This window comes from Ranitomeya imitator, chromosome 1, assembly GCF_032444005.1.
Source record: "Ranitomeya imitator isolate aRanImi1 chromosome 1, aRanImi1.pri, whole genome shotgun sequence".
In the NCBI taxonomy this organism is placed as follows: domain Eukaryota; kingdom Metazoa; phylum Chordata; class Amphibia; order Anura; family Dendrobatidae; genus Ranitomeya; species Ranitomeya imitator.
Genome location: NC_091282.1, coordinates 700,885,766 through 700,912,695, shown reverse-complemented (window position 1 = coordinate 700,912,695; position 26,930 = coordinate 700,885,766). Strand labels below are relative to the sequence as shown.

The following is a 26,930-nucleotide window of genomic DNA, read 5'->3' as shown; positions in this document are numbered from 1 at the left end:
ATACACGTTTAATTCCTTTGTGTGTATTGGAACAACATAAAAAAACTAAGAAAAAGGGCAAACTGGACATCATTTCATGGAAAAACCCCAAAGATTTCTTCACAGGTGTTCAATGGGATTTACTGTAGATCCGGACTTATTCGTGGCCACTTCAGAACTCTCCAGCGCTTTGTTTCCATCCATTTCTGGGTGCTTCTTGAAGTATGTTTGGGGTCATTGTCCTGTGGAAAAACCCATGACCCAGGAGGCAAACCCAGCTTTCTGACACTGGGCACTACATTGCAACCCAAAATCCTTTGTTAATCTTCAGATTTCGTGATGCCTTGCACACAGTCAAGACACCCAGTACCAAAGGCAGCAAAATAACCTCAAACCATCTTTGGACCTCTACCATATTTGACTGTAGTTACTGTGTTCTTTTCTTTGAATTCCTCATTCCATTTTGGTAAGCAGTAGTATGATGTGCTTCATAAAAAAAACACTACTTTGGTCTCATGTCCACAAAACGCTTTCTCAGAAGGACTTTGGCTTACTCACGTACATTTTTGCAAACTGCAGTCTAACTTTTTTATGTCTCTGTGTCACCAGTGGGATCCTCCTGTGTCTCCTGCCACAGCATTTCATTTACTTCAAATGTCAGTGGATAGCTCACGTTGACACTGATGCATCCTGAGCCTGCAAGAGAGCTTGAATTTCTTTGGAAATTGATTGGGGCTGCTTATGCACCATCCGGAAAATCCTGTGTTGCAACCTTTCATCAATTTTTCTCTGCCATCCACTTCTAGAGAGATTAGCTACAGTGTCATGGGTTGTAAACTTCTTGATTTTGTTGCACACAGTGGACAAAGTAATATCAAGATATCTGGAGATGGACTTGTAACATTGTGATTGTTGCTATTTTTCAACAATTTTGGTTCTCAAGTCTTCAGACAGTTCTCTTCTCTCTGTTCTCCATACTTAATGTAGCACACATAGACACACAATACAAAGACTGAGTCAACTTCTCCCCTTTTTATGTGATTTTCATATTGCCCATAACTGTTACTTGCTACAGGTGAGTTTAAACAAGCATCACATACTTGAAACAAAGTTGTTTACCCACATTTTTGGACAGGTGCCAACAATTTTGTCCTGCCCATTTATGTGGTTTTGTGTGAAATTATGTCCAATTTACCTTTTTTGTGTTGTCCAAATACACACACAATTTCAAGGGTGCCAACACTCTCAGCTATTACTGTATATGATCAAGAGGAGATTTATTTATGGAGCAAAAAAGGGGAGAAGCCAGCACAGCCTAAGGTTAAGACGCAATACATAAAGTGCAAATGCACATATTAATTTCTAACTGTATTTTCAAAATGAGACATTTAGCAAACAATTGATCAATTCTTTGAGCCACCCCGCCTCTTCACGGCAATCTCATATTGGGGCAGTCCTACACTACGTTTTTTATATTCGCTGTGCCATAAAGGCCTCCTAAATGAACTAAAAGCAAGACCACATTAAAAGCATGCTGTACCTGGAGCATTACTGAGTCACCCCCATGGCGCCAGAGTAGGCAAGCGAGGATAAAGGTTGACCAGGTCCAGACAGACATTTCGGATCCAACCTCCACACTGCCCATCCAGAGCCACAGATGAAGAGTGAGACAGGCTGAGGCACAGGTGCATAATTAAACAAAGCCTGAGGCAGGGCAGGGCTGCTGTGTGTGTACAGCAGCCTATCAATCACTGAGACACAGAAAGAATGGCGCACATAACCAGGCGCGGCGCACGGCAACAGTGGTGGTCAGCCACTTACCAATAACAGAGCAAAAAAGGGGAGAAGCCAGCGCAGCCTAAGGTTAAGACGCAATACATAAAGTGCAAATGCACATATTAATTTCTAACTGTATTTTCAAAATGAGACATTTAGCAAACAATTGATCAATTCTTTGAGCCACCCCGCCTCTTCACGGCAATCTCAAATTGGGGCAGTCCTACACTACGTTTTTTATATTCGCTGTGCCATAAAGGCCTCCTAAATGAACTAAAAGCAAGACCACATTAAAAGCATGCTGTACCTGGAGCATTACTGAGTCACTCCCATGGCGCCAGAGTAGGCAAGCGAGGATAAAGGTTGACCAGGTCCTGGTTATGTGCGCCATTCTTTCTGTGTCTCAGTGATTGATAGGCTGCTGTACACACACAGCAGCCCTGCCCTGCCTCAGGCTTTGTTTAATTATGCACCTGTGCCTCAGCCTGTCTCACTCTTCATCTGTGGCTCTGGATGGGCAGTGTGGAGGTTGGATCCGAAATGTCTGTCTGGACCTGGTCAACCTTTATCCTCGCTTGCCTACTCTGGCGCCATGGGGGTGACTCAGTAATGCTCCAGGTACAGCATGCTTTTAATGTGGTCTTGCTTTTAGTTCATTTAGGAGGCCTTTATGGCACAGCGAATATAAAAAACGTAGTGTAGGACTGCCCCAATATGAGATTGCCGTGAAGAGGCGGGGTGGCTCAAAGAATTGATCAATTGTTTGCTAAATGTCTCATTTTGAAAATACAGTTAGAAATTAATATGTGCATTTGCACTTTATGTATTGCGTCTTAACCTTAGGCTGCGCTGGCTTCTCGCCTTTTTTGCTCTGAGATTTATTTATGACTCAATCTATTGGATGATTGAAATGACTTAGCTGAAGAATACATTTTCCATTGGTGAACACCACCAGAATTTCACAGATGAGGCTACAAAATGGAAAAATAGAAACCTGGTTTACAGTAGATTAACAAATCTAATGATGGAAGCTCATTCTTAGCAAGAGACATTGATCATCGGAACAGAACTACGTCTCTCAAATGAAGTAATGGGATTACATTGCCTCTTGGCTGCACGCTTTAGGGTTTCTTAATTTTATTAGACCGATGCTTTAGACTGATGTAATTGCTATTTATGTCAAAATCATCCACATGACATGAGTATTTGGAGAGCATCTTGGATCTCACTTGACTCTCAGAGGTGCAACAACTATTTCACAGTTAACTTTGTGCTCTGAAGATATATATAGTTCAGCTCAGAAGTATTTACGTAGCTACAGAATTTAGTCTTAGCACACCAGTGGAACATATCTATCAAGATGTGATAGAAGTATAGACTTTCAGCAATAATTCAAGTGGTATCATAAACCTATGCACTGAATGGGTATTCCAGTAAGAATAAGGCTTCTTTCACACTAGCGTCGGAATCTCCCCGTCGCAATGCGTCGGGGAGAGATTCCGACGCTAGCGTTTAGCGCATTGCACAATGGAAGCAGCGGATGCATTTCTCCGGCGCATCCGCTGCCCCATTGTAAGGTGCGGGGAGGTGGGGGCGGAGTTCCGGACGCGCATACGCGGTCGGAAAAAGCGGTCCGTCAGGAGCAAAAAACGTTACATGTAGTGTTTTTTGCTCCCGACGGTCCGCAGAAGCACGACGCATCCGTCGCTCGACGGATGCGACGTGTGGCAATCCGTCGCAAATGCATCGTCAATACAAGTCTATGGGGAAAAAACGCATCCTGCAAGCACTTTTGCAGGATGCGTTTTTTCTGCAAAACGACGCATTGTGACGGATTGCAGAAAACGCTAGTGTGAAAGTAGCCTAAGACACGGGAAAAAGTACTAGATCCTTCGGAGGTCCCATTGGTTGGACAGCGATTGACTATCTCAGGCAGTCAGTCCCATAGGGCAGTGCACATACTTTACTTCTGGCGTTCAGTGATGGTCTCAGTGGTGGTCCCCCCACCGATCCTTTATAAGGAAAGTCAAGTACCATGATTAGTGCGCTGTACCACAACATGTTGAGGATGACTTTAAGCATAACTGTTTAGGAATTGCCAATTTCCATATTCATTCTGTTTTTACAAGCTGAAAACTAATTGGACAAACTAACCATAAATATTATCACACAAGCATTTAATGCTACAATGAAGCATGCCCCAATTTTTTTTATGCTGGAGTTTTTAAGAGTTGCCTCTATCCGACATGGGAGGCATAGGAAGAGTCAGCAGGTCTCCAATAGAAGTCTACAGGGAGAACCAACACAAGGGTAAGGTGGAGCACTCAGCCACCTAAGGCATTAGGAGAGGCACACAATTTAATTAACATAGTTATATAAAGAGAGCAAACATCAGGTGGCAGATAATGTGTATATACATACTGTATATACAGAGCCAATAAAAGAACAGTAGGTATATGGAGAACTGAAGACGCTAATAAAGAAATGTGGTTGTGTGGCCGTCCAGACCTAAAGAGGATGATGGGACTTGATGCAAATGAGTAAGTCATTGAATTGAAAGACTAGAGTTTGTGGGAACTCATTTTCGCAAATACACTGCTCAAAAAATAAAGGGAACACTTAAACAACAAAATATAACTCCAAGTAAATAAAACTTCTGTGAAATCAAACTGACCACATAGGAAGCAACACTGTTTGACAATCAATTTCACATGCTGTTGAGCAAATGGAATGGACAACAGATGGAAATTATTGGCAATTATCAAGACACCCTCAATAAAGGAGTGGTCCTGCAGGTGGGGACAGATGAAAGCAAGTTCACATTGAGCATATGTGACAGACGTGACAGAATCTGGAGACACTGTGGAGAGCGATCTGCTGCCTGCAACATCCTTCAGCATGACCAGTCAGAGGTAGCCTGACTGCCATTAGGTACCGAGATGAGATCCTCACACCCCTTGTGAGACCATATACTGATGCAGATGGCCTTGGGTTCCTCTTAATGCAGGACAATGCAGGACAATGCCAGACCTCATGTGGCTGGAGTGTGTCAGCAGATCCAGCAAGATGAAGGCATTGAAGCTATGGACTGGCACGCCCGTTCCCCAGACCTGAATCCAATTGAACACATCTGGCACATCATGTCTCGCACCATCCACCAACGTCACATTGCACCACAGACTGTCCAGGATTTGGCGGATGCTTTAGTCCAGGTCTGGGAGGAGATCCTTCAGGAGACCATCTGCCGCCTCATCAGCAGCATGCCCAGGCATTGTAGGGAGGTCATACAGGCACATAGAGGCCAAACACACTACTGAGCATCATTTCCTTGTCTTGAAGCATTTCCACTGAAGTTGGATCAGCCTGTAACTTCATTTTCCACTTTGATTTTGAGCATCATTCCAACGCCAGACCTCCGTGAGATATTAGTTGTGATTTACGTTGATCATTTTTAGGTTTTATTGTTCTCACCACATTCCACTATGTAATGAATAAAGATTTACAACCGGAATATTTCATTCAGTGATATCTAGGATGTGGGATTTTAGTGTTCCCTTGATTTTTTTGAGCAGTGTAGATAACCGCTATCATGCTGGACTTCAAGGAATGATTGTAGGGGTGATATTCTGTAACCACTGTCTTAGGGATCAGAAGATCTGGCCTATCCGCTATCTGTGGGCACAACATTATGGCTCACAGGCTTTACAGATTGTAAGGTGTGTCATTTTGTGCCATTCCCTTCACCTGAAATTATTACGTCTAACTGATGCAGCTGTATAAAACCTTAGAAAGATTTTAACTTTTGCATTATGGACAACATTATTTAAACTAAGATAAATATGTGGGCAGAATAAAATAGCCATTATGCCTGACAGCTTGAAGTATGTGTATGCATGACCTAGCAAGCGGAGCATTCATTGTGCGGAAGTTGGAATTCTATTCTGCAAGTTAGATCATATTTCATATGTTATTCAAAAAAAAAACATATTTTTGAAATGGGACAAGGTAGAGTCCTGTGGTCTATAAACCAATGCCAAGCCGGGGTTAAATTAGCACAAGACTTTGGCATTAATAGCTTAGTGTTACCATAAACTTGCATGCTCTTTTGCCCCGCATGTCAGCATCATGTACAGAAATCACTGCACTTACACGTCTAGGCTATAAGTAATGTACATACCCATAGTCATGTTTCTTTTATCTACAGAGATGTTGGCATCTTTTTTTGCTCTTATTAAACCAGTCTTTTTGTAAAAGTGCCAGCAGGAAGTGCAGCCATACTAGATGTCACTTATGAATTAGCCTAACAAGTTTAGTATTGATTTAACCTCTCATAACTTTGGCCTGACCAAATCAGCTTCAATTCTGCATTGAAAATGGGATAAATATAACATTGTTAGTGTTGTCAGAGTATAGCACAGTTGCAAAGGCAGCCATACCATTGGTGCAACCTGCGCAGTCGTAATGGGGCCCAGGAAGTAAGGTGGCCTCTACCACCTCCAAAGCAAGTGGAATTGCCCATTATGATGAGCTACTGGACTGCAAAGAGCCAATATATATATATTTTTTTATTCTGGGGCCTTCTTTTACATGTGACCACTCCTGCATAGTTGTCTGCCTTGGAGGATGATTGGAGAACTGAATTGAAGTTAAAAGTGGTATCAAAACTATTTTATTAAAGTGGTTGTTTCACCTAAAAAAAACTTCCCTATCATAACAGGAAAAAAATATTTAACTGCTTAAGCAAAAGTAGTATTATATAAAGTACCAGTCAAATGTTTGCACACTCCTGTTCCTCAAATGGTTTTCCTTGTTCTTATCGGAATGCGAACATTGTAGATTCAGACTGAAGGTAGCAAAACCACAAAGAAACACATGTGGAAACAAGGAGTAAAGAAATGCAAGAACCAAACCTGAATATATGTTATTAAAGCTTCAAAGTACCCCTATTTTACTATGATGACAGCTTTACACCCCTTGGCATTCTCTCACGCAGTTTCATCAGGTTTAACTTCGAATGGCTTACAATGAACAGTTATACCTCATCAAGAGTTAGTTTGTGAAATCACCGGCCTTCAGACTATTTAGCGTGTTTTGCAGAGAAAATGTTGGTACACAGTTTCATACAGATATGAGCCCTAATCCACACCTTTACTTGCGCTATATAAAATGCATAGATTAGACACCAATGTAATGTAATTACCTGTAAAATAGGAGTAAGCTGTAAGTTTTATGGGATTTGGTGCTAAATGAATGCGGATAGAGATGTATCGATATGAACTGAAGTCTAAAAAAATATAGAAAGGGAGGAGGAGGGGGGTAGTTAGTAAAACTTAAAACTCTGGGTAAATAAAAAGCTGCTAAGAGGTATACTGTTATGACCTGGTGGTTAGGACAATACTGGACCTGGTGGTTAAGAGCACACGGAATGACCTGATAGTTACTAATAATATAGGACGAGCTCTGAGACGTGGGAACTCTGCTGACTGCAATCCCTAATCCTATCACACACACTAGAAATAGCCGTGGATTGCTCCTAACACTCCCTATGCAACTCGTCACAGCCTAAGAAACTAGCTAGCCCTGAAGATAGAAAAACAAAGCCTACCTTGCCTCAGAGAAATTCCCCAAAGGAAAAGGCAGCCCCCCACATATAATGACTGTGAGTAAAGATGAAAATTACAAACACAGAGATGAAATAGATTTAGCAAAGTGAGGCCCGACTTACTGAACAGACTGAGGATAGGAAAGGCAACTTTGCGGTCAGCACAAAAAACTACAAAAAGACCACGCAGAGGACGCAAAAAGACGCGTCCATCTGCGTCCCAGAGCTTCCAGCAAGCAAGACAAAAATAAAAATAGCAAGCTGGACAGAAAAACAGCAAACAAGAGAAAAACAAGCAGGAACTTAGCTTCTGCTGGGAAGACAGGTCACAAGAACGATCCAGGAGAGAACAAGACCAATACTGGAACATTGACAGGTGGCATGGAGCAATTATCTAAGTGGAGTTAAATAGAGCAGCCAGCTAACGAATTAACCTCGTCACCTGTGGAAGGAAACTCAGAAGCCGCAGCCCCACTCACAACCACCAGAGGAAGCCCATGGACAGAACCAGCCGAAGTACCATTCACGACCACAGGAGGGAGCTTGACAACAGAATTCACAACAGTACCCCCCCTTTGAGGAGGGGTCACCGAACCCTCACCAGAGCCCCCAGGCCGACCAGGACGAGCCAAATGAAAGGCACAAACCAGATCGGCAGCATGAACATCGGAGGCAAAAACCCAGGAATTATCTTCCTGACCATAACCCTTCCACTTGACCAGGTACTGGAGTTTCCGTCTTGAAATACGAGAATCCAAAATCTTCTCCACCACATACTCCAACTCCCCCTCAACCAACACCGGGGCAGGAGGATCAACGGATGGAACCACAGGCGCCACGTATCTCCGCAACAACGACCGATGGAATACATTATGGATGGCAAAAGAAGCTGGAAGGGTCAAACGAAACGACACAGGATTGAGAACCTCAGAAATCTTATACGGACCAATGAAACGAGGCTTAAACTTAGGAGAGGAAACCTTCATAGGAACATAACGAGACGACAACCAAACCAAATCCCCAACACGAAGTCGGGGACCCACACAGCGCCGGCGGTTAGCGAAACGTTGAGCCTTCTCCTGGGACAATGTCAAATTGTCCACCACATGAGTCTAAATCTGCTGCAACCTATCCACCACAGTATCTACACCAGGACAGTCCGAAGACTCAACCTGCCCTGAAGAGAAACGAGGATGGAAACCAGAATTGCAGAAAAACGGCGAAACCAAAGTAGCCGAGCTGGCCCGATTATTAAGGGCGAACTCAGCCAAAGGCTAAAAGGACACCCAATCATCCTGATCAGCAGAAACAAAGCATCTCAGATATGTTTCCAAAGTCTGATTAGTTCGTTCGGTTTGGCCATTTGTCTGAGGATGGAAAGCCGAGGAAAAAGACAAATCAATGCCCATCCTAGCACAAAAGGCTCACCAAAACCTCAAAACAAACTGGGAACCTCTGTCCGAAATGATGTTCTCCGGAATGCCATGTAAACGAACCACATGCTGGAAAAACAATGGCACCAAATCAGATGAGGAAGGCAATTTAGACAAGGGTACCAAATGGACCATCTTAGAGAAGCGATCACAAACCACCCAAATGACCGACATCTTTTGAGAGACAGGGAGATCCGAAATAAAATCCATAGAGATATGCGTCCAGGGCCTCTTCGGGATCGGCAAGGGCAAAAGCAACCCACTGGCACGAGAACAGCAGGGCTTAGCCCGAGCACAAGTCCCACAGGACTGCACAAAAGAACGCACATCCCGCGACAAAGACGGCCACCAAAAGGATCTAGCGACCAAATCTCTGGTACCAAAGATTCCAGGATGACCAGCCAACACCGAACAATGAACCTCAGAGATAACTCTACTAGTCCATTTATCAGGGACAAACAGTTTTTCCGCTGGGCAACGGTCAGGTCTATCAGCCTGAAACTTTTGCAGCACCCGCCGCAAATCAGGGGAGATGGCAGACAAAATTACCCCCTCTTTGAGAATACCCGCCGGCTCAGGAACACCCGGAGAGTCGGGCACAAAACTCCTTGACAGGACATCAGCCTTCACATTCTTAGAGCCTGGAAGGTACGAAACCACAAAATCAAAACGGGAGAAAAATAGCGACCAACGAGCCTGTCTAGGATTCAACCGTTTGGCAGACTCGAGATAAGTCAAATTCTTGTGATCCGTCAAGACCACCACGCGATGCTTGGCTCCTTCAAGCCAATGACGCCACTCCTCGAATGCCCACTTCATGGCCAACAACTCTCGATTGCCAACATCATAATTGCGCTCAGCAGGTGAAAACTTTCTAGAAAAGAAGGCACATGGTTTCATCACCGAGCCATCAGAACTTCTTTGCGACAAAACAGCCCCTGCTCCAATCTCAGAAGCATCAACCTCGACCTGAAACGGGAGCGAAACATCTGGCTGGCACAACACAGGGGCAGAAGAAAAACGACGCTTTAACTCCTGAAAAGCTTCCACAGCCGCAGAAGACCAATTGACCACATCAGCACCCTTCTTGGTCAAATCAGTCAACGGTTTAGCAACACTAGAAAAATTACTGATGAAGCGACGATAAAAATTAGCAAAGCCCAGGAACTTTTGCAGACTCTTCACAGATGTCGGCTGAGTCCAATCATAAATGGCCTGGACTTTAACAGGATCCATCTCGATTATAACTTGTAATACCTTTGTTGTATATATTGGAACAAACTTTTTTTTTTAGCTTTAAATATTAAAAGTTATATTTTAAGGATCCTTGTTGCGTTTTGGTTTTTTGGTTGTTCTCTAGGATCCTGATACTATTTGCTTTGAGTGGTTCTTTTGTCCATCTCGATAGTAGAAGGGGAAAAAATGAAACCCAAAAATGAAACCTTCTGAACTCCAAAGAGAAACTTTGACCCCTTCACAAACAAAGAATTCGCACGAAGGACCTGGAACACCATTCTGACCTGCTTCAAGTGAGACTCCCAATCATCCGAGAAGACCAAAATATCATCCAAATATACAATCAGGAATTTATCCAGGTACTCTCGGAAGATGTCATGCATAAAGGACTGAAATACTGATGGAGCATTGGAAAGCCCGAATGGCATAACCAGGTACTCAAAATGGCCCTCGGGCGTATTAAATGCTGTTTTCCATTCATCGCCCTGTTTAATACGCACAAGATTATACGCACCACGAAGATCTATCTTGGTGAACCAACTAGCCCCCTTAATCCGAGCAAATAAATCAGACAGCAGCGCCAAAATGTACTGAAATTTAACTGTGATCTTATTAAGAAGGCGGTAATCAATACAAGGTCTCAAAGAACGATCCTTCTTGGCCACAAAAAAGAACCCTGCTCCCAATGGTGACGACGACGGGCGAATATGACCCTTCTCCAAGGATTCCTTTACATAACTCCGCATAGCGGCGTGCTCTGGCACAGATAAATTGAACAGTCGGCCCTTAGGAAACTTACTACCAGGAATCAAATTGATAGCACAATCGCAATCCCTATGAGGAGGTAGGGCACTGGATTTGGGCACATCAAATACATCCCGGTAATCCGACAAAAACTCCGGAACTTCAGAAGGGGTGGATGACGAAATAGACAAAAATGGAACATCACCATGCACCCCCTGACAACCCCAGCTGGACACAGACATAGATTTCCAATCCAATACTGGATTATGGACCTGTAGCCATGGCAACCCCAAAACGACCACATCATGCAGATTATGCAACACCAAAAAGCGAATATCCTCCTGATGTGCAGGAGCCATGCACATGGTCAATTGGGTCCAGTACTGAGGCTTATTCTTGGCCAAAGGCGTAGCATCAATTCCTCTCAATGGAATAGCATACTGCAAGGGCTCCAAGAAAAAACCACAGCGCCTAGCAAACTCCAAGTCCATCAAATTCAGGGCAGCGCCTGAATCCACAAATGCCATAACAGAATAGGATGACAAAGAGCAAATCAGAGTAACGGACAAAAGAAATTTCGACTGTACCGTACCAATGGTGGCAGACCTAGCGAAACGCTTAGTGCGCTTAGGACAATCGGAGATAGCATGAGTGGAATCACCACAGTAAAAACACAGCCCATTCCGACGTCTGTGTTCTTGCTGTTCAGCTCTGGTCAAAGTCCTATCACATTGCATAGGCTCAGGTCTATGCTCAGATAATACCGCCAAATGGTGCACAGCTTTACGCTCACGCAAGCGTCGATCGATCTGAATGGCCAAAGACATAGACTCATTCAGACCAGCAGGCATGGGAAATCCCACCATGACATCCTTAAGGGCTTCAGAGAGAACCTTTCTGAAAATTGCTGCCAGGGCACATTCATTCCACTGAGTGAGTACAGACCACTTCCTAAACTTCTGACAATATATCTCTACCTCATCCTGACCCTGACACAGAGCCAGCAAGATTTTCTCTGCCTGATCCACTGAATTAGGTTCATCATAAAGCAATCCGAGCGCCAGAAAAAACGCATCAACATTACGCAATGCCGGATCTCCTGGCGCAAGGGAAAATGCCCAGTCTTGAGGGTCGCCACATAACAAAGAAATAATGATTTTCACTTGTTGAACAGGGTCACCTGAGGAGCGAGGTTTCAAAGCAAGAAACAATTTACAATTATTTTTGAAATTCAGAAACTTAGATCTATCCCCAAAAAACAAATCAGGAATAGGAATCCTAGGCTCTAACATCGGATTCTGAACCACAAAATCTTGAATGTTTTGTACCCTTGCAGTGAGATTATCCATACAAGAGGACAGACCTTGAATGTCCATATCTACACCTGTATCCTGAACCACCCAGAGGTAAGGGGGAAAAGAGAGACAAAACACACTGCAAAGAAAAAAAAATGGTCTCAGAACTTCTCTTATCCCTCTATTGAGATGCATTAGTACTTTGGGCCACCTGTACTGTTATGACCTGGTGGCTAGGACAATACTGGACCTGGTGGTTAAGAGCACACGGAATGACCTGATAGTTACTAATAATATAGGACGAGCTCTGAGACGTGGGAACTCTGCTGACCGCAATCCCTAATCCTATCACACACACTAGAAATAGCCGTGGATTGCTCCTAACGCTCCCTATGCAACTCGTCACAGCTTAAGAAACTAGCTAGCCCTGAAGATAGAAAAACAAAGCCTACCTTGCCTCAGAGAAATTCCCCAAAGGAAAAGGCAGCCCCCCACATATAATGACTGTGAGTAAAGATGAAAATTACAAACACAGAGATGAAATAGATTTAGCAAAGTGAGGCCCGACTTACTGAACAGACTGAGGATAGGAAAGGCAACTTTGCGGTCAGCACAAAAAACTACAAAAAGACCACGCAGAGTTCAGAGATGGCCTTTCTGAGGCCATTAAAGATGTTATGGTGGGGTTCCCTGCGCCTACAGGTCTGAATGAGTCTATGACTATGGCTATTCAGATTGATCGGCGTTTACGGGAGCGCAAACCTGTGCACCATTTGGCGGTGTCTTCTGAACAGGCACTTGAGACAATGCAATGTGATAGAGTTCAGTCTAGAAGTGAACGGCAAAACTATAGGCGGAAAAATGGTTTGTGTTTTTATTGTGGTGATTCAGCTCATGTTATATCAGCATGCTCTAAACGCACAAAAAAGGTTGATAAGTCTGTTGCCATTAGTACGTTACAGTCTAAGTTCATTCTGTCTGTGACTCTGATTTGCTCATTATCATCCATTTCCGTCGATGCCTATGTGGATTCAGGCGCTGCCCTGAGTCTTATGGATTGGTCATTTGCCAAGCGATGTGGGTTTAGTCTTGAGCCTCTGGAAGTCCCTATTCCTTTGAAGGGAATTGACTCTACACCTTTAGCTATGAATAAACCTCAGTACTGGACACAAGTGACCATGCGTATGACTCCCGTTCATCAGGAGGTGATTCGCTTCCTGGTATTGTATAATTTACATGATGTTCTAGTACTTGTTCTGCCATGGTTACAAACTCATAATCCAGTCCTTGACTGGAAAACAATGTCTGTGTTAAGCTGGGGATGTCAGGGGGTTCATGATGATGCACCTCCGATTTCTATCGCTTCATCTACTCCTTCTGAGGTTCCTGTATTTTTGTCTGATTATCGGGATGTTTTTGAGGAGCCTAAGCTCAGTTCGCTTCCTCCTCACAGGGATTGCGATTGTGCTATAGATTTAATTCCTGGTAGTAAATTTCCTAAAGGTCGTTTGTTCAATCTGTCAGTGCCAGAGCATACTGCTATGCGGGATTATGTTAAGGATTCCTTGGAAAAGGGACATATCCGTCCATCTTCGTCCCCTTTGGGAGCAGGTTTTTTTTTCGTGGCCAAAAAAGATGGGTCCTTGAGGCCTTGTATAGATTATCGTCTTTTGAATAAGATTACCGTAAAATATCAGTATCCTTTGCCTTTGTTGACTGATTGATCTTCGGGGTGCGTATAATCTTATACGAATAAAGCAAGGTGATGAGTGGAAAACCGCATTCAATACGCCTGAGGGCCATTTTGAGTATTTGGTAATGCCTTTCGGACTTTCTAATGCTCCTTCAGTCTTCCAGTCCTTTATGCACGATATTTTCCGTGAATATCTGGATAAATTTATGATTGTGTATTTGGATGATATTTTGTTTTTTTCTGATGACTGGGAGTCTCATGTTCAGCAGGTCAGGAAGGTGTTTCAGGTCCTGCGGGCTAATTCCTTGTTTGTAAAGGGCTCAAAGTGTCTCTTTGGAGTCCAGAAGATTTCTTTCTTGGGGTATATTTTTTCCCCTTCTACTATTGAGATGGATCCCGTCAAGGTTCGGGCTATTTGTGACTGGACGCAGCCTGCATCTCTTAAGAGTCTGCAGAAGTTCTTGGGCTTTGCTAATTTCTATCGTCGTTTTATAACTAATTTTTCTAGTGTTGTTAAGCCTTTGACGGATTTGACTAAGAAGGGTGCTGATGTTGCTGATTGGTCTCCTGCGGCTGTGGAGGCCATTCAGGAACTTAAACGCCGGTTTTCTTCTGCTCCTGTGTTGCGTCAGCCTGATGTTTCGCTTCCTTTCCAAGTTGAGGTTGATGCTTCCGAGATTGGAGCGGGGGCGGTTTTGTCACAGAGAAGCTCCGATTGCTCGGTGATGAAGCCATGTGCGTTCTTTTCTAGAAAATTTTCGCCCGTTGAGCGGAATTATGATGTGGGTAATCGGAAACTTTTGGCCATGAAGTGGGCATTTGAGGAGTGGCGTCATTGGCTGGAGGGTGCTAGACATCGTGTGGTGGTCTTGACTGATCACAAAAATCTGATTTACCTTGAGTCTGCCAGGCGTCTGAATCCTAGACAGGCTCGTTGGTCACTGTTTTTCTCTCGTTTCAATTTTGTGGTTTCATACCTGCCAGGTTCAAAGAATGTGAAGGCGGATGCTCTTTCTAGGAGTTTTGTGCCTGACTCCCCTGGAAATTCTGAGCCCACTGGTATCCTTAGGGATGGGGTGATTTTGTCGGCCGTCTTCCCAGACTTGCGACGTGCTTTGCAGGAGTTTCAGGCGGGTAAACCTGATCGTTGTCCGCCTGAGAGACTGTTTGTTCCGGATAGTTGGACCAGTAGAGTCATCTCCGAGGTCCATTCTTCTGCGTTGGCAGGTCATCCTGGAATATTTGGTACTAGAGACTTGGTGGCCAGGTCCTTTTGGTGGCCTTCCTTGTCGAGGGATGTGCGTTCTTTTGTGCAGTCTTGTGAGGTTTGTGCTCGGGCTAAGCCTTGCTGTTCTCGAGCCAGTGGATTGTTGTCACCTTTGCCTATCCCGAAGAGGCCTTGGACGCACATTTCCATGGACTTTATTTCGGATCTCCCTGTCTCTCAAAAAATGTCTGTCATCTGGGTTGTGTGTGACCGCTTTTCTAAAATGGTTCATCTTGCACCCTTGCCTAAGTTGCCTTCCTCCTCTGAGTTGGTCCCTCTGTTTTTCCAGAACGTGGTTCGTTTGCATGGGATTCCGGAGAACATCGTTTCTGACAGGGGATCCCAGTTTGTGTCTAGATTTTGGGGGACGTTCTGTGCTAAGATGGGCATTGATTTGTCCTTTTTGTCTGCATTCCATCCTCAGACGAATGGCCAGACGGAGCGAACTAATCAGACCTTGGAAACTTACTTGAGGTGTTTTGGTTCTGCTGTTCAGGATGACTGGGTTACCTTTTTGCCGCTGGCCGAGTTTGCCCTTAATAATCGGGCTAGTTCTGCTACCTTGGTTTCTCCTTTCTTTTGTAATTCGGGGTTTCATCCTCGTTTTTCCTCTGGTCAGGTGGAGCCTTCTGATTGTCCTGGAGTGGACATGGTGGTGGATGGGTTGCATCGGATTTGGAGTCATGTGGTGGACAATTTGAAGTTGTCCCAGGAGAAGGCTCAGCAGTTTCCTAATCGCCGTCGCCGCGTGGGTCCTCGACTTCGTGTTGGGGACTTGGTGTGGTTGTCTTCTCGTTTTGTTCCTATGAAGGTCTCTTCTCCTAAGTTCAAGCCTCGGTTCATCGGTCCTTATAGGATCTTGGAAATTCTTAACCCTGTGTCGTTTCGTTTGGATCTCCCGGCATTGTTTGCTATTCATAATGTGTTCCATCGGTCGTTGTTGCGGAGGTATGAGGTACCTGTTGTTCCTTCGCTTGAGCCTCCTGCTCCGCTGCTGGTGGAGGGAGAATTGGAGTATGTTGTGGAGAAGATCTTGGATTCTCGTGTTTCCAGACGGAAACTCCAATATTTGGTCAAGTGGAAGGGTTATGGTCAGGAGGATAATTCTTGGGTGGTTGCCTCTGATGTTCATGCTGATGATTTGGTCCGCGCTTTTCATAGGGCTCATCCTGGTCGCCCTGGTGGTTCTCGTGAGGGTTCGGTGACCCCTCCTCAAGGGGGGGGTACTGTTGTGAGTTCTGTTTTTGGGCTCCCTCTGGTGGTTACTGATGGTACTGGGTGATTTGTGTTCTGCTGTCTCTGGTGTCCACCTGTTCTATTAGGATTTGGGAGTTTCCTAATTAACCGGGCTTTCTTGTCATTTCCCCGCCGGCTATCAAGGTTATCAGAGTGTTTTGTTACCTCAGCTTCTGGCTTCAGTAATCTTCAGGACAAGCTAAGTTTTTGATTTTCTTGTTCCACGTTTTGCTTTATTTTTGTCTTGTCCAGCTTGCATATAATTGTTTCTTTGCTGCTGGTTGCTCTAGTGGGCTGTAATTGCTCCTCATGTTCCATGAGTTGGAACATGAGTTCAAGTAATTGCAGGATGGTTTTTTGAAGGGTTTTTTGCTGACCGCGCAGTTTACTTTTGTATCCTCTGCTATCTAGTTTTAGCGGGCCTCATTTTGCTGAATCTGTTTTCATACTGTGTATGTGCCTTCCTCTCATTTCACCGTCATTATATGTGGGGGGCTGCTATTTCTGTGGGGTATTTCTCTGGAGGCAAGAGAGGTCTGTGTTTCTTCTAATAGGGGAAGTTAGATCTTCGGCTGGTGCGAGACGTCTAGGATCAACGTAGGCACGTTCCCCAGCTATTGTTATTTGTGTGTTCAGGTTTAGGGTCGCGGTCAGCTCAGGTTCCATCACCCTAGAGCTCGTTGGTGCTTGTCCTTTTGTGATTCCCTGCCATTGGAATCATGACAGGTTTCCCATGCCTGCTGGTCTGAATGAGTCGATGTCCTTGGCCATTCAGATCGATCGACGCTTGCGTGAGCGTAAAGCTGTGCACCATTTGGCGGTACTATCTGAGCATGGGCCTGAGCCTATGCAATGTGATAGGACTTTGACCAGAGCTGAACGGCAAGAACACAGACGTCGGAATGGGCTATGTTTTTACTGTGGTGATTCCACTCATGCTATCTCCGATTGTCCTAAGCGCACTAAGCGGTTCGCTAGGTCTGCCACCATTGGTACGGTACAGACTAAATTTCTATTGTCTGTTACTCTGATTTGCTCTTTGTCATCCTATTCTGTTATGGCATTTGTGGATTCAGGCACTGCCCTGAATTTGATGGACTTGGAGTATGCTAGGCGCTGTGGTTTTTTCTTGGAGCCCTTGCAGTATCCTATTCCATTGAGAGGAATTGATGCTACGCCTTTGGCCAAGAATAAGCTTCAGTATTGGACCCAATTGACCATGTGCATGGCTCCTGCACATCAGGAGGATATCCGCTTTCTGGTGTTGCATAATCTGCATGACGTGGTCGTTTTGGGGTTGCCATGGCTACAGGTTCATAATCCAGTTTTGGACTGGAAATCTATGTCTGTGTCCAGCTGGGGTTGCCAGGGGGTACATGGTGATGTTCCACTTTTGTCTATTTCGTCTTCCACTCCTTCTGAAGTTCCAGAGTTTTTGTCGGATTATCGGGATGTATTTGATGAGCCCAAAGCCAGTGCCCTACCTCCTCATAGGGATTGCAATTGTGCAATTAATTTGATTCCTGGTAGTAAGTTTCCTAAGGGCCGATTGTTCAATTTATCTGTGCCAGAACACGCCGCTATGCGGTGTTATATAAAGGAATCCTTGGAGAAAGGCCATATTCGCCCGTCGTCATCACTGTTAGGAGCAGGGTTCTTTTTTGTGGCCAAGAAGGATGGTTCTTTGAGACCTTGTATTGATTACCGCCTTCTTAATAAAATTACAGTCAAATTTCAGTATCCTTTGCCGTTGCTGTCAGATTTGTTTGCTCGTATTAAAGGGGCTAGTTGGTTCACCAAGATAGATCTTCGAGGGGCGTATAATCTTGTGCGTATTAAACAAGGCGATGAATGGAAAACAGCATTTAATATGCCCTAGGGCCATTTTGAGTACCTGGTTATGCCATTCGGGCTTTCCAATGCTCCATCAGTATTTCAGTCCTTTATGCATGACATCTTCCGAGAGTACCTGGATAAATTCCTGATTGTGTATTTGGATGGTATTTTGGTCTTTTCGGATGATTGGAAGTCTCATGTGAAGCAGGTCAGAATGGTGTTCCAGGTCCTTCGTGCGAATTCCTTGTTTGTGAAGGGGTCAAAGTGTCTCTTTGGAGTTCAGAAGGTTTCATTTTTGGGGTTCATTTTTTCCCCTTCTACTATCGAGATGGACCCTGTTAAAGTCCAGGCCATTTACGATTGGACTCAGCCGACATCTGTGAAGAGCCTGCAAAAGTTCCTGGGCTTTGCTAATTTTTATCGGCGCTTCATCGCTAATTTTTCTACCTTTGCTAAACCGTTGACTGATTTGACCAAGAAGGGTGCTGATGTGGTCAATTGGTCTTCTGCGGCTGTAGAGGCTTTTCAGGAGTTGAAGTGTCGTTTTTCTTCTGCCCTTGTGTTGTGCCAGCCAGATGTTTCGCTTCCATTTCAGGTTGAGGTTGATGCTTCTGAGATTGGAGCAGGGGCTGTTTTGTCGCAAAGAAGTTCTGAGGGCTCGGTGATGAAGCCATGTGCTTTCTTTTCTAGAAAGTTTTCACCTGCTGAGCGTAACTATGATGTTGGTAATCGTGAATTGTTGGCCATGAAGTGGGCATTCGAGGAGTGGCGTCATTGGCTGGAAGGAGCCAAGCATCGCGTGGTGGTCTTGACAGATCACAAGAATTTGACTTATCTTGAGTCTGCCAAACGGTTGAATCCGAGACAGGCTCGATGGTCATTAATTTTCTCCCGTTTTGATTTTGTGGTTTCGTACCTTCCGGGCTCTAAGAATGTGAAGGCTGATGCCCTGTCAAGGAGTTTTGTGCCTGACTCTCCGGGTGTTCCTGAGCCGGCGGGTATTCTCAAAGAGGGGGTAATTTTGTCTGCCATCTTCCCTGATTTGCGGCGGGTGCTGCAAAAATTTCAGGCTGATAGACCTGACCGTTGCCCAGCGGAGAAACTGTTTGTCCCTGATAGATGGACTAGTAGAGTTATCTCTGAGATTCATTGTTCAGTGTTGGCTGGGCATCCTGGAATCTTTGGTACCAGAGATTTGGTGGCTAGATCCTTCTGATGGCCATCTTTGTCGCGGGATGTGCGTTCTTTTGTGCAGTCCTGTGGGACTTGTGCTCGGGCTAAGCCCTGCTGTTCTCGTGCCAGTGGGTTGCTTTTGCCCTTGCCGGTCCCGAAGAGGCCCTGGACGCATATTTCTATGGATTGTATTTCGGATCTCCCTGTCTCTCAAAAGATGTCGGTCATTTGGGTGGTTTGTGATCGCTTTTCTAAGATGGTCCATTTGGTACCTTTGTCTAAATTGCCTTCCTCCTCTGATTTGGTGCCATTATTCTTCCAGCATGTGGTTCGTTTACATGGTATCCCGGAGAACATCGTTTCTGACAGAGGTTCCCAGTTTGTTTCAAGGTTTTGGCGATCCTTTTGTGCTAGGATGGGCATTGATTTGTCTTTTTCCTCGGCTTTCCATCCTCAGACAAATGGCCAAACCGAACGAACTAATCAGACTTTGGAAACATATCTGAGATGCTTTGTTTCTGCTGATCAGGATGATTGGGTGTCCTTTTTGCCGTTGGCTGAGTTCGCCCTTAATAATCGGGCCAGCTCGGCTACTTTGGTTTCGCCGTTTTTCTGCAATTCTGGTTTCCTTCCTCGTTTTTCTTCAGGGCAGGTTGAGTCTTCAGACTGTCCTGGTGTAGATACTGTGGTGGATAGGTTGCAGCAGATTTGGACTCATGTGGTGGACAATTTGACATTGTCCCAGGAGAAGGCTCAACGTTTCGCTAACCGCCGGCGCTGTGTGGGTCCCCGACTTCGTGTTGGGGATTTGGTTTGGTTGTCATCTCGTTATGTTCCTATGAAGGTTTCCTCTCCTAAGTTTAAACCTCGTTTCATTGGTCCGTATAAGATTTCTGAGGTTATCAATCCTGTGTCATTTCGTTTGGCCCTTCCTGCTTCTTTTGCCATCCATAATGTGTTCCATAGGTCGTTATTGCGGAGATACGTGGCACCTGTGGTTCCATCCGTTGATCCTCCTGCCCCGGTGTTAGTTGAGGGGGAGTTGGAGTATGTGGTGGAGAAGATTTTGGATTCTCGTGTTTTGAGACGGAAACTCCAGTACCTGGTCAAGAGGAAGGGTTATGGTCAGGAAGATAATTCCTGGGTTTTTGCCTCTGATGTTCATGCTGCCGATCTGGTTCGTGCCTTTCACTTGGCTCATCCTGGTCGGCCTGGGGGCTCTGGTGAGGGTTCGGTGACCCCTCCTCAAGGGGGGGTACTGTTGTGAATTCTGTTGTCGGGCTCCCTCCTGTGGTCATGAATGGTACTTCGGCTGGTTCTGTCCATGGACTTCCTCTGGTGGGTGTTCCTGAGTTTCACAGGTGACGAGGTTAATTCGTTAGCTGCTGCTCTATTTAACTCCACTTAGATCTTTGCTCCATGCCACCTGTCAATGTTCCAGTATTGGTCTGTTCACTCCTGGATCGTTCTTGTGACCTGTCTTCCCTTCAGAAGCTAAGTTCCAGCTTGTATTTCTTTGGTTTGCTATTTTTCTGTCCAGCTTGCTATTTAATTTGTTGTCTTGCTTGCTGGAACCTCTGGGACGCAGAGGGAGCGCCTCCGCGCCGTGAGTCGGTGCGGAGGGTCTTTTTGCGCCCTCCGCGTGGTCTTTTTGTAGGTTTTTGTGCTGACCGCAAAGTAACCTTTCCTATCCTCGGTCTGTTCAGTAAGTCGGGCCTCACTTTGCTAAATCTATTTCATTTCTGTGTTTGTATTTTCATCTTTACTCACAGTCATTATATGTGGGGGGCTGCCTTTTCCTTTGGGGAATTTCTATGAGGCAAGGTAGGCTTTATTTTTCTATCTTCAGGGCTAACTAGTTTCTTAGGCTGTGCCGAGTTGCATAGGGAGCGTTAGGCGCAATCCACGGCAATTTCTAGTGTGTTTGATAGGTTTAGGGATTGCGGTCAGCAGAGTTCCCACGTCCCAGAGCTCGTCCTTATTATCAGTAACTATCAGGTCATTCCGTGTGCTCTTAACCACCAGGTCCATTATTGTCCTGACCACCAGGTCATAACACACCACGTGACCCACGAGTCACGTGATCCCGAACGCTACGCAGGTCCTGCTAGCTGCAGTGAAACTAAGCATCGCGCACCGATCCCCTTACTTCCTACTGCTCGAGCGCCTGTCACCGGCCGGGACAGTGCGCTCAGGACGCATACACCAGTCTTCAACCAAGGAAGTGAAGATAAGTATATGAAAGCCTTCTTTTCATTAACAGCAAGGTTGTTTTTAACACTTTTTGGATCAAGCTACACTTGTACCTGGAAACAGGTACCGAACTTTTACAGTTTTGTATTTTAGTTTGTATGTCTAGCCACCAGATTGTCCCATTGCACGTGGATATATATATATTTTTTTTAATTAGGGGAAACGTTCTTTATTCTCTGCATTTACCTGTCCATCACAGTATCTGCTCCCTCCTTTTTTGATATGTCCATTTACATACAAGAGTGTACCTCTTAGCAGCTTTTTATTTACCCGGAGTTTTAAGTTCTACTAACTACCCCCCTACTCCTCCCTTTCTATATTTTTTAGACTCCAGTTCAGATCGATACATCTCTATCTGCATTCGTTTAGCACCAAATCCCATAAAGCTTACTCCTATTTTACAGGTAATCACATTACATTGGTGTCTAATCTATGCATTTTATATAGCGCAAGTACAGTGTTTTTCCTTCTTGTAGTATCAGTATTTCCCTATGTGGTTTAGGGCTACACTTGCAGCTGATTTTGTGCATCCACAATAGCGCCGCTACATATTAAATATATTCTAATCCACAACTGTTTTAAGCCAAGGACCACTCAACCAAGTAAAGAGAAATTACTTTATTTTAGGACATGAAGACCAGTAAATCTGGAAAATTGCTAGTACCTTGAAGGTATACTCAAGTGCAATCATGAAAACCATCAATCCTTATGATCAAACTGGCTCTCATTAGGAACATCCTAGCAAAGGAAGACCAATAATTATCTCTGCTGCAGAGGATAAGTTCATCAGAGTTACCAGCTTCAGAAAACACAGCAACTCAAATAACATAAATGATGCACAAATCGAAGTAGCAGACACTTTTGAAACATCAATTCTTTAGAGGAGACTGTGGGAAGCAGTGCTTTATTGTAAAATTACTGCAAAGAAGTCACTTCCAAGGACCGCAAACAAAAAGAGACTTGTGTGGGCCAAGCAACATAAGGACTGGTCTTTAGATCAGTGGAAATGTGTACTGTCGTCTGATGAGTGAAAATTTGAGATTTTTGTTATTAAATGCCATATCTTGGTGAGATGATAAAAACGTAAGTAAATGGTTTCTACATGTGTGGTGCTCACAGTTAAGCATGGTGGGAGAGATATGATGGTGTGCTGGTGCTTTACTGGTGACATTGTTGATGATTTAGTCCACATTCATGGCACACTTACCCAGCATGGCTACCACAGCATTCTGCAGTGACATGCCATCCCATCTGGTTTTCACTTAGGGCATCATCTGTGTTGCAACAGGACAACAACAGGCCACGTAGAGGCTATGTGACCAAGAATGAAAGGGATAATTGTTGTTTCAGATGACATAGCCTCCACAAGCACTTGATCTCAACCCAACTGAGATGGTTTGGGGTAAATTGGACCACAGAATGAAGGTAAAGCAGTCAACAGCACCTCTATGAGCTCCTTTAAAACTGTTGGAAGCCATTCCAGGTAACACCCTTATGAGACTGCTTAACACATTGACCACCGTCATTTTTGCCCCCAATCTGCTGATGACATTACTGAGACGCAAATGGAAAGTCCCTAGGACGCTAATATTGTTCATATAATACCGTATAATTTTAATTAATTGGGGAACGTATATATCAGTAGACAGCACTGAAAGAATAAACTCAGCTACTGATATATCAGTGGGCAGCGGCCAATGTGTTAAGAGAATGCCAATGGTGCATAAAGATGTTATCAGAGTTAAAAAAAAGGGGTACTTTAGGAATCTAAGGTTTAACACATATTCTGGTTTGGTTCTTTACACTTTGTTTCTACATATTTTCCTTTGTGGTTTTGCTTATTTCAGTCTGAATTACCAATTGCTACAGATTACTGTGACTTTACTACCTGCCGACATTTGCGACGCCACTTCGAATTAATCATGACATCTCAGGATCTCCTAATCTGGTGCCGTGGATGCCTTCAGATGGTATGAAGTTTTCAGTGCTCTGTTCCACCTGCCATGCAGTATCAACATTTCCAATGGACCAGAGTACTGAGAATTGTTTTGATCAACTGTACTGTACACCACAACCCCACAATATTGGAGATGCACTGTAGGGCATTATATTCCATTTCCACCTATATACATACTTGGTGTAAAAGCAATAAGATGGTTGGAAATGATAAAATGCTTGCTAGTTATAAAATGGTTTGGTAGTGCAGCCACAAAGTTATGTCCATGGTCATGTCGCAGGGCAGCACGGTAGCTCAGTGGTTAGCATTGCAGCACTGGAGTCCTGGGTTCTAATCCCACCTTGGACAACATCTGCAAGGAGTTTGCATGTTCTCCCCGTGTTTGCGTGGGTTTCCTCCGGGCACTCCGGTTTCCTCCCACATTCCAAAGACATACAGATAAGGAATTTAGATTGTGAGCCCCATTGGGGACAGTGATGATAATGTGTGTAAAGCGCTGCGAAATATGTTAGCGCTATATAAAAAAATAAAGAATAAAGATAAGAGATGTCCATAAAACAAGAATACGTACAGGCCTCCCAACTGAACCCTTTGAACGTTGACTTTCTCCAAATTTCACAGATAATAGCCTTATTTGGAACTGACTTTAGAGCCAACCACTTTCCACAAGTGTCTATTCTTATGGGTTTATTCACAACATATGCCTATTAGACCACATTCATAACATTTCCTTCATATGGAAAGATGAAATTTACAATTATAATTTTACTCATACATTCTGTATGGATGGCGAGTGGGCCTCAGTCCCAATCTTTTCCTTTGATGGATCCATAGAACCCTCCAGTCTAACACTGCATATGTTCTCACTAAATTATGACAATACCCATTACCACAACTTCCACGACCGTATTTAGTGCTTAATTGGCTCACAATTGATGACCAGACACGTGCTATTCTTTATATACAGTTGGCAACTCCCTCGGTATCAGTCACAAGCCCATCTGTGCTTGGCATAAGCACCAATAGACTTCTCTATTTAACCCACTTATGACAGCAGTGACCCCAAAATTATATTATTAGTGCATATATCTTGTAAACAGTTACTTACAGAAGATGAGATGGCGAGGTCTAAAACAATCTAAAGATAATATAATTTTTTTTCATAATATAATCATATAATACAATGGGCGCAAAGAACAAATATAAATTTGGATGCATTTGTTGGTAAAAAAAAGCTGTCGATTGCATATAAAACTTTATTATTGACCCCACAGATGCGGCATTTGACCTCATAGGAACAGACACCCTAAGCTAGCCAGAAATAGGCAAGCCACAAAACAATCTTTTTGGTAAATTAAGACAACATTGCCTAAAACAAATCTGATCTGTGCGTATAAATTATAGATTAATGGCGGTTGGCACGAGTGAACTTAATAGCTGCCATGATTTATAGGACCGATGAATGATTGCCACCCATAGTGTTTTACTTCTGTAGACCACAATCAATCATTACAATGTATTTCATAACCTAAATCATCAGTAAAAAAGCCAAGAGATGTTTTACAAACTAGGGAAAATTCTCACTGACATCAACTGAAAAAAAAAAAAAAAACTACCAAGAACTGTAATGAATGGACCCGCATATATATTGCAGGAAACCTAGGGATTTTGAATCGGCAGGCAAACAAGCAAGCGAGAAGGGTGCTGCTCTCCAAGAAAGAGCTGCAGCATTTCAGCTTTCCACCTATAGAGAGGTTGAATATTTAACACTTTGATGACACGGATGGCATACAGGACTTACCATATCATAAACATTTAGTATCACCGGTTCGTTTGCCATCGTGATGCCAATCGGTTCTTTCTGGTTTTCCCAGGATTGTAAATTCCTTCTGGTCAATACTGCAATGGGTTACAGAAGAAAAAGGATGTTTTCATTCTAGGTCCTCCAAACAAACCATTCGGAGGTTCTTTTTCGCCAAAGTTATGCAGATATCAGGTTTTGATCTCATGCTGTACCCCTGGGGTGTAACTGGACGCGTCCACCAAGTCAGGCGTAGACCTCAACTTCTACGTTCTGCAATTCATTTCCCAAAAGAACATAGTTCAGTGCAAAAGAATACGGCAGAATCTGCTGCAATGATGTATGCCAATGACCTTTACGGTGCTTAAGGTTAGCTCGGCATTGGAAACCATGCTGCTTCTCGCTGCATTCTCCAAGGTACTCGGCATCAGTTGTAGAGGACACAGAGCTGGTTATCTCTTCCGTCTGGCTGCTACCAGAACACAGATTGCAGGGAGGTTGCGTCTTGTATAAGGCAAGTATAGCATTAAATCAGATAGGCTTCTCTGGGATTCGTATCCAGTGTTTATCACTGCTCGTGGGAATACTGACAAACCGGAGAACCATTGGTGCTGATGCTGCTTCCTGTGTAATCAGGGAAAGACCTAACTCATGGCTTAGGATGTAAGGAGCTGGTGGTGAAAGGGTTTGAGAAATTCATGCAGCTTCTGAGCAGGAGAAGCAGTGTGACCCCGTGCTGCTATAGTGCAGAAGGCGTAGTAGACATAAAAAAAATAGGGACAGGATGACTTCATCTACATAGAAGGAGGAGTCCTGGCCATCTGCCTAATAGATGTGAATGGAAGCTGCAGGGAGGCAAGTTACATCATACAGCATCCCCAGGCCTCCAGAGATGGAGGAGGTACCATGAATAGTGCATGTGAGCCATTCATGAGTTCCCTCCTTATTAACTTCCAGCACATGGAATTCCCTAATGAGATTCCCACAGCGAGAAGGATTCTTGCTAGTCTGGGATAGGAGACTAAGATTAACTGCTTCTCTGCCAGAGAATGAGAAAGTACCATTACATCATGGTTTAATCTAATACACAAATTGGAATGGGATGAGAAGAATGTGATGCAGAGAAAAATATTTAGAATTGAGAGTCCTCAGTGGTTGATACATTTTAATGGCTAACTGAAAAGATGGTAACAAATTGCAACCTTTCAGGACTACTCATGTCTCATCATCATGTGATGCAGAGAGTGATATCAAGTGTCATTTCCCAAGATTAGATCTTTGGGCAAAGGTCTAGTGATCAAGCTCAGGGTCACCAACTTGACTTTTTATGTTTTCTGGACAACTTATCAAAAAATCACGGCCAGACAATATTTTTTGCTGACACATTGTAAAACCATAATAAAACATTATGGTTATACAGTAAATATCTACAGTCCATCATTCTGATATGAAGATATCAGCTGCATTCACTATAAACTGTAAAATAAAAATTACAGTAAAAATAATTTGTATATGTTTCTACAGTTTAAAAAAATTGCAGACGTACAGGGAAATAATTGAACAATTTTTATTGACTGTCTTAAAATTTTTGGATGGTTGTCAACCCAGATCTGGTTATATTTGTGTATTTCTAGACAATAGTGAAATAG

The 26,930-nt window shown here is 43.9% G+C and overlaps 1 protein-coding gene across 1 annotated transcript in view; it reads right to left on the bottom strand.

The window, feature by feature from the left end:
- LOC138642953 (deubiquitinase DESI2-like) overlaps positions 1 to 26,179 on the bottom strand; it is a 158,749-nt gene extending 132,570 nt beyond the window's left edge. The window contains exon 1 of the mRNA XM_069731591.1: positions 25,282 to 26,179. Coding sequence (XP_069587692.1) covers positions 25,282 to 25,320 — 39 coding nt within the window. The 5' untranslated portion in view covers positions 25,321 to 26,179. The remainder of the gene's footprint in view (positions 1 to 25,281) is intronic.
- Between the last annotated feature and the right edge of the window lie 751 nt (positions 26,180 to 26,930).